Source organism: Zingiber officinale, unplaced genomic scaffold (genome assembly GCF_018446385.1).
Source record: "Zingiber officinale cultivar Zhangliang unplaced genomic scaffold, Zo_v1.1 ctg167, whole genome shotgun sequence".
In the NCBI taxonomy this organism is placed as follows: Eukaryota; Viridiplantae; Streptophyta; class Magnoliopsida; order Zingiberales; family Zingiberaceae; genus Zingiber; species Zingiber officinale.
In genome coordinates, this window is record NW_024589857.1 from 590,706 (window position 1) to 599,385 (window position 8,680).

The 8,680-nt window shown below is 37.7% G+C and overlaps 1 protein-coding gene across 2 annotated transcripts; it reads right to left on the bottom strand.

The window, feature by feature from the left end:
• Positions 1–1,365: 1,365 nt before the first annotated feature.
• Positions 1,366–7,719, bottom strand: LOC122036473 (receptor-like serine/threonine-protein kinase ALE2). 2 transcript variants are annotated; one of them, XM_042595795.1, is made up of 8 exons: positions 7,376–7,719; positions 6,069–6,179; positions 5,898–5,987; positions 5,401–5,772; positions 5,061–5,321; positions 3,190–3,579; positions 2,729–2,969; positions 1,366–2,440 (listed from the first exon to the last, which is right to left on the bottom strand). In XM_042595795.1, exons 1-8 carry the CDS (start codon positions 7,431–7,433, stop codon positions 1,762–1,764), a joined length of 2,202 nt encoding a protein of 733 aa, XP_042451729.1. In that variant the 5' UTR covers positions 7,434–7,719; the 3' UTR covers positions 1,366–1,761. The 2 variants fall into 2 exon arrangements, with proteins under 2 accessions (XP_042451729.1, XP_042451730.1); XM_042595796.1 differs by lacking the exon at positions 7,376–7,719 and adding an exon at positions 7,061–7,195.
• Positions 7,720–8,680: the final 961 nt, after the last annotated feature.

Here is an 8,680-nt window from a genome sequence, read left to right on the forward strand (position 1 = left end):
TTTTCAGTCTTAGTATCTATTGTGTATAATTAGGGTTCTAAGTTAACAAGCTTGATATGTTGTGCTTATTACTTTCTTTGTTTGTGAATATTATAATTTCTATTATAATTCTGTAAGAATGAGAAATCAAAATAAGTTGTACTTGGAATCTTAAATGGAACGAATATTTTATTGATCAATTTTTGAGTGGAAATAAGGATACCTCGGTGCAGTTTCAGTTAACATGAGATCACGTAATAATTTATTATTATTATTATTATTATTATTATTATTTCTGAACATCTTACATGTTTAGGCATCTGGATGTCTAGGTATCTCGATTCTTTTGAGAATCGAGGTACCTAGGCGGATATCCGGGCGCTTGAACATGTGAGGGGTATCTAAAAATATCAAACATGTGAGGGGTATCTAAAATTATATAGGGCAAGGATGTGTAAATTAAAAAAATTATATATAGAGAGTGATGATACGTCTTTTTATCCATGCATTAGTATTAATTTTTTTTTAATTTGAACCAACCTCTAAATTCTAAAATCTATTTGGTTTAACCCGTTAAAAAAATAAACAAACAAATAAAAACTACTGATTGTAAATGTTACCTGAAATCAATGATCTTTTTTCAATTATTTTTGTTTATCCTTTTTAAACTCCCGATTAATCACGAGGTATACAAAATGTGTAGGATAAGTTGTGCAGAATATCAAAACTCTATCTATATATATATATATAGAAAAAAATTTTAACCTACAGATCCTTATCCTGCATACTTCTGAACACTCCTCACATGACCAGGCGCTTGCTCAGGAACCCCGACTCACTTTTTTGAGTCGAGCACCTGGGCGAGCATCCAAATATTGAGTTGGAGCACCCGAGTGAATATCCAAGTGTCTAGACATGTAGGACACCCAGGATGCCCCCACGGGCTGGATCAGCTGGAAGGGTGTCTGACGCTTGCAATGGAGGTTCAGGGGTCGAGGGTCGCCAGTTGCACACGGGCGTAAAATCTCGATTTGCTGCGCTTTAAATTCCACTCGACCCCCAGTCACCCCTCCTGTCCAGCTTAATCGTAATTTATCACCTCTGGATATCTGTGGGGCCAGACCCAGGGGGCCGCTAAGGTGACGGTTCCACTTTTTTTTGTAATGTAGGACACCCAGGATTCTACAAGTATTAAAATTATATACATATATATATATATATATATATATATATATATATATATATATATATATATATATATATATATATATGTTGTTGTTTAAATTCTTTCAAAATAAAAAAAATCCAATAGTTCTCAGTAAATGTTGAATTTGTCGAGAGAAGGAACTAACGCTCCAACCATGGTCAACTTTTGATCAATCCCTCTAAAAGCAGTCAACTGTAATCACGCTTAAAGAACAATATCTCATCAAGCTCATAAGGTCAAGTGAAGTTGACCTATGATTATAGAACATAGAACATGAGCATTTGCAGTAAGAATTCTACCATCGATTACTTACAAACTTCCAACTACTGCAAAACCTAGTAAATTTGTAAAAGATCACAAGAACGTTAGTAACAAGCGAGGAAGCACAGTGGACCTCGTGTAACATTAGAGACTTTTGGAATGACGACGACGACAAACGAATTGATATAACACAAATGAGAAATCAAGTTATGGCTTGCGAATAGACGCCTCTCGAAGCTGTACATCACCATGGAAAAATGACAGGAATGAGCATTTCCTCGAACGTATCTTGAACCAAGGAGCTGTGGCTGCTTTCAGGGCCTCGACACAGCGTAAGGATGACCGTGGTCACTCATGCTCCCTCTCAATCTGTGGAATGGTTGTCTCTTCCTCTTTGTCCGCAATGGCCCGGATCTATTCGGCCTGACCAAGCCTTCAATCCCACTGACTAAATTCGATGCCGAATGGGGTCTCTGGATCTCGTCCATGGGCCCTGAGCTATACTCCATGGTCATGAAAGAAGCAGCTCCTCCGTATGTCATTCGCGGTGTAGCGCTGTTCCACCAACTGCTCTCACTGTCAAAGTCACCCTTGAAATCGCAGTCTGTGCCCACCGATTCCTCCCTGTGGCTGACAGAATTATCGCAGGCTTCGTCCATGTCATTGCATATCAGTTTCAATGCTTGTACCACTTCTCCCATGAATGGCCTTTGCGATGCCTCTGTCTGTACGCACATGGATGCAATTGCTGCTACCTTTGCCATATTCTCAAAGTTGTACTTTCCGCCTAACAATGGATCCACCAATTGTTCCAATCCTTCTGTGGTAGTAAGCAAAGGGCGTGCCCACGTAACAAGGTTCTCTGGACCTTGAGACTGAGATATATATACTGGCTTCCTCCCAGACAAAAGCTCGAGCAATACGACCCCGTAGCTGTAAACATCACTTTTAACGAGGAGGTGTCCAGTCATAGCATATTCCGGTGCAACATACCTGCAAGGTCATGATTAGGACTCTAGTATATGCAGTGGAATCTATGCGATATGTCATGTTAGGCAAGGTGCGTATCTCAATTCATCTTTGTCAACTAGCTAGCAGATGTGTGTTCCACATGAAAAATATCAGAATATCAAAATGACAAGATTTAGCAGGCAGAAAGTAGAATAACAAGTTATGATCATCATTGTGCCATTTCATCCAAACGAAATCATGTAATTATAACTACAACGACAACAGATGACTGCAAACCAAGGTGATGGTAGAAGAGAAATATAACGTTACCCAAAGGTACCCATGACCTGGGTGGAAATGTGATGAATTCCTTCCGATGCTTCCCTAGCCAACCCAAAATCTGAAACTTTGGGAGTAAAATCAGCCTCGAGTAGGATATTACTGGCCTTGAAATCACGGTGTATGACACGAGGAGTGGAATCCTCGTGCAGATATGCTAGTCCTCTTGCTGCACCAAGGGCAATTTTCATCCGCGAGTCCCAGTCAAGAGGTTGCTTCATTTTATCAGGGCCTGAAATTCCAGCAAGCACTATCATAAAACAGCAATTTGAGTAGAGTCAAAAATTAAAATGGTACATGTTGCTAAAAAACGCAAGGAGTCTTAGTAGTTTATAGGCTCAAACAAAACAAATTAAAAAGAACAGATTATTCTCAAGGAACTTCTAGATTTTATCAGGCACCATGCTTTAGCAGTGATAATTCCACAGATAAGGAACCAGGAAGATGCATACCATGAAGATGGGACTCAACACTTCCATTGCGAACAAATTCATATACCAAACACCGGATTCCATCTTCAATGCATATACCAATCAGTTTGACAAGATTACGATGGTGTAATCGACTAAGTGTTTCTACTTCAGTAATAAATTCTCGATCGCCATTTTGGTCCTCCTTGGTAAGCAGTTTAACAGCAACCTCAGCACCATCATCCATGACACCATGGTAAACCCGTCCAAACCCACCTTTGCCCAGAAACTTTCTAGAACTGAACTTGTCTGTAGCCTTCTCAAGCTCAGATACTGAAAAAGTCCTCACTGAAGGTGGGCAGGTAGGTATGGCGGAAACAAAGGACATTGACATCGAGCTGGCTAAACTACTTGATAATATCGATCTATTGCCTGCGTGAATGCACATAGAATTACGACAAATGACAATATAGTGGAAGTCATAAAACAAAGATCACAAGTAGAAAGACACAATACGTAAATCTGTAAGTGATCAAGGCTCTGAATATACAGTGCAATTGCAGTGCAAACTGAAAACCATCTTTGAATTACAAAGAACAGATAGATTACATCTAGATGGGCAACAAACCGCATGCATGGATATGGAATCATGGAAACAGCAATAATACAGTAATTGAGAAACTATATGCAAGCATCAATAGATAAGCAATTATTGACTAGTAATACCCATCAGTGCAATTGAATCAACTTATTATCAGTATTTGTCACACTAGAAAGGCATTCAAGATAGAAGCAGAAAGAATGCAGATAGAAAATGCTTATTGAAAATAAAGCAGAGGGAAAAATTGATAGGAGCCTAAAAAAGAATAGAAAATAAAAGTAAAAAAAACCACCATATAGATGTGCTATACAAAAAAGAGAACAATTGATGTTCTGATTATGAATCATGTACTCAATAATTGATTAATTATCCACAATAAAACAAGTCATGAACCCTCAGTATTTGGTGTCAGCACTCTACATTATAGGTCTTATCCTGTCATGAACTTTTTATGTAAAGTTTATCTTGCTAGTAATACCAACTGATTATGAATCCCTGGAAGAAAATATCAACATAGTTACCATAGTTTCTATTATCGCAAGAAGTACACTTTCAGTTCTGAGTAGTTAAAAAATAAGGTTTTCAATTAACTGCAGGTATGATGCTTGCAGCATGAGATCCTATCAGTGGTTGTGTGACAAAGTTATGACATGTAAATACAAAATTTATGACTACAGTATGTGCAATGTTAAGAATAGCAGACAAAACCTGATGATCAGGCCAAAATAATTGGAGCTGTCTCTTTGTTCTCCATTGTTTAAAACAAGACTGGTCCAGATTCAGTCACAGGTTATGAAAGTTGAATGTATAAATTGAGAAAATAATTGAGAACACAAAGAACTGGATTATTCATCTCTAGAAAGCCTGATTCCAGAATTAAATCAAATAAAAGTATTCTTGTTAAGGTCTCTTTCTAGATGAAGTTTTAAGATCTTGAAAGTTGAGTGACGAAGAGGAAGTGAACTTGAGGGAGCAAGCTGGGAGCTGTTTATGTGCAACATGCAGGTCCAGAAATGCTCCAGTCAAGATTTTACTGAATTGTGCTATTACAAGAAACAATCTAGTAATGAAGTGCTTGTGTGAGGATTAGCTGGATTTTTTTTGTTAACTGTACTATTAAAAGAAACTGGAAGTTTTTGTCAATTGATTGCTCAATCTTCATTTTGACAATCTTTTTGTAATATTTGATACTAGGAAAGATGATTCATTACCAGTTTAAATCTCCTCTCAGTGGCATTGGCTTTTGCAGATAAATACAACAGTAAATATGCATCATAGGATATACCGGAAAGGCTACTAAATAATGGTTTACCTGTTTTTCGAATTATTGAGGAAGTACATGTAGGTTCAACAGAGCTAGAAGATCGACCAAGCTTCTTCAATCTCAGAGTCATGCACACTGCGCCAAAGCATATCAGCATAAGTATGAATGAAGATAACACAATTATGGCGACTATTCTTCCATTAAATTTCTGCTTCTTGTGCATTGATATATTTGCTGTGAGTGGATCTTGATGACCTCCAACACTTGGACCCAATGACTCACCAAAAGAGGGTGGTGGAGAAGGCAGTCCTGCATGGTGTTCTCAGATTCTTAGGGCACTACAAAGTTGGCATGTTGATAACATATGTAAAGAGGAGCATGGAATTACCTGGATAACGAACGTATAACACATCATACTCACCAAAAAGAGACATGTTTATTGGCACTTTCTTTTGCCAAAATCTTTGGTAAGTCAGCAATGCAGACATCTTATCAAACTTCTCACCTAGAGGCACTAGGTCAATACTAACTGTTGTCTTTTCTGGGTCCTTAGTGCTAGCAGTGGCACCCATTATTCTTACTTGACTTTGTTTCAGAAACGTGCCAGCTGCAACTTCAACTTCAAGCTCAGCAATTCTAGAGAATAGTTCAAATGGTGCTACAGCAAGATCAATTCCAACTTGCATGGGGTAGACACACCCACAAGGTGAACCAATTGGGGTTGAAGTGAGTGGATCTGAGCAAGATATTTCATCACAACCTGTTTGAAGATGAATAATAAATGCAAACAGGTTAATCATGCTAACTAGAATCCTCATTGATGCATCATCAATGACATAATTAACTAAACTGTCGCAAGTTTTGTTCAAGCAGAACAAACCACACCCTGAGATTGTTCTGGTGTCACTGAGGTTGGTGAGGGAGCAGGCGGCAAACTTCTATGGTGTTTCACCCAATGATGTCTCAAGTGTGAACCTGAAGATGATCAAATATAATTGGCTTTTTCAAGAACCGTCAAGGCAAGATAAGTATTTTCAAAATCAAAATGCAGTTTACCATGATGTTTAGGAGAGACAACTGGAGAAGGTGCAAGACCTAAAGGTGTTAAATTCCACAGTTTGGGTGAGTTTGTTGGAGATACTGCCTGATCCATTGCCATATGCAGTCCTGCACAAGTAACTTGGAAAATTATAATGATTGCCTGTAATGTTGCCAACAAATCAGAAAATAAATAAATAATGGTTAAATATACATGGGCAGAATAAAATAATGTACACCTATATATCAAGTGGTAATACAAATGAAGTTAAAAAAAAAAATAGACCTCAAGGGAACGAGAAACCACAATGAACCAAAAATATTTGTTGCACGGTGAACTTAATCGTTGTAATCTACAACACTTCGATATCAATGAAAAGTAAATGGAAATAGGGTAAGCCACATCTTAGAATTAATGTTGCAATCTACAATTCTGGTTTTCCAGGTTGTAACCTTGCATGCAGTCAACTAATGATGATTCGAACTCTAGTTTTGGGTGGCCTTTGTAATTGAGAAGAGTGGTGAGAGAAGAATTAATACCATCCCTTTCTCTCTTAAAAGTACAAAATCCAGGAGAATGGTAAGCAATGATTCTAACGCTCATCTCTACTAGCCTGCGACAATGCATGCAGAAAATCAACAAGAACTTGCAACCGAGTCATGCAGTCAACCACAGTTGGTATTTGCAATGTTATTTTTTCCAAATAATTCTGCATAGAAACTACTTGCAGGCAATAATATCAATCATTTGTTCTGAGCAAGAAAAATTCTTAATTTTCTAAGCAATCAAATTTTGTCTTTTTTCTCCCTACAGAGGTCGAAATACCTTAACCTAGCAATTAGTAAACAGTGTTTTTTATTATTAAGCAAAAAGTCAACACCAAAACCAAAGTACTTTACTAAAGCTACTTTTCACTAAGATAGAAAATTCTATGATAATGAATTTAACAGATAGTATCATATAAAGCGTAGATACGCCGACACAACCAAATTTTGATGCATCAGCTAACCCATGAAAGCACCAATCAGTTTCAAGAAATCACTAGCGCAACATGCCACTCTCGAGATTCATAACTTCACATCGAGAAGTTGCTGTGAAGTTACAACTTATATTCATCAACCAAAGCGCCCAAAATAACAAATTTAGCGAAGCACGAGACTGCATTCCCCACTTTTTCCTCGGCCATCTAACTAGAAGCCGAGAACCAGCCAAATCCCAGCTGCCGAGAAAAGCACCTTCCGAAAACTAAAGAAAACGCGTCATCGGCCAAAAAGGACGCGATCTTGCCCAAAATGCCGGAAAACAGAGTGGGGGAGGCCCATACCGGTGCGATTCGGAGCCAGACGGAGCAGCGAAAACACAAGCATCAGGAGCCCCGACATCTCAACTCGTCAGAAGTGCTACCATTTCGTCATTCCAAGAGTCCAAACTGGCGGCGCTCCAGCGACGCCGCTGGAGGACGAAGAGGAAGCTCCGGAGGGGCTGGCTCATAAAACCCTAGGGCGTGGCGGCACCAGCAGATCCAGAATCGCCGCGTCGAGCGAAGCAAGAGAGAGAGAGGTTGAGCGAGATCAATCGAGCGAAAGAGAGAGAGAGGAATAAAGAGGTTCGCGCAATTACGGCGACTGCCACCAAACTTTGAGGTTGTAGAGTGAAGCGAGAAAAGCGAAATTAAATCGCCAGGAAAAAACAACTTGGAAATCTCTCTCTCAATTTACTCCTATCATTTATTGTTATTTACTTATTCATAGGTAGTTCCATTTATTCTACCTTTCCAATTTTTAAAATGCCCCTTAAAATTAAAAAAACTCAACTGTCAACAAATCTAAAAGGCATTTTAAGGAAATAAAAAGAAAAGAAAGGGGGTGACATGCAACTGAAAATAGGGACAATATTGATGAATAAACATATAAAATAATGAACTTTTAAAACTTAATAGACTCTAATAATTTATTTTTTTATAAAAATATTCATAATATATTAAAAACAAAAAATAATATATTACACGTACTAAATTTTCAGTGTTACTGATTTGAGGATGCGACAACATCAATTCGAAATTTGAAAGGTATTTTTTGAGAAATCTTAATTAGGACGATTGGATAAAATCTTAAAAGTTAAGAAGTAGAATGAAATTTCCCCTTCATTTATTTTTTTAATGCCATTTGCAGATCTTCTAATATGTTAATTAATCATAATATTTAATTCCGATTACTAATTTAAACCTCGATCTCTCTTAATCGTTTTGATGCCGCGTCAATTAAATTTAATACAGTTTGGATTAATGATAATGGCCTCCCATCTAAAGGTCCCACGTTAACGGAAGCGCATGGCGGGAATTACACAAGCGATGAAACCTTGGGGGATTAATAAAAAATATATATATAAAACTGTCGCATTAACAATCTGTCTACAGCAATCCCGTATTACATGGAGGGAGATGATATGTGGCAAATACATGGTAGAATGTATGTGGATCCTAAAATTTCTACGACAAAATATTATGTGTTTACATTGATTAATGGGGAAAAAACGAAGAATTGGGTAAATTAAACTTGGTCGACTGTATAATTTTACGAAAGTGTCCAACGATTATCTCAATAAATTAAAAAATATATATATGTAGGCT

What these genes read in the sequence shown, in the direction of transcription:
- LOC122036473 (XM_042595795.1), bottom strand. Translation starts at nt 7,433, where the DNA reads ATGTCGGGGCTCCTGATGCTTGTGTTTTCGCTGCTCCGTCTGGCTCCG. An exon ending in TCTGGCTCCGAATCGCACCG is followed by an intron (nt 6,180 to 7,375) that starts GTATGGGCCTCC and finishes TTACTTGTGCAG; the next exon opens with GACTGCATATGGCAATGGAT. An exon ending in TGTTGAGTCCCATCTTCATG is followed by an intron (nt 2,970 to 3,189) that starts GTATGCATCTTC and finishes CTGGAATTTCAG; the next exon opens with GCCCTGATAAAATGAAGCAA.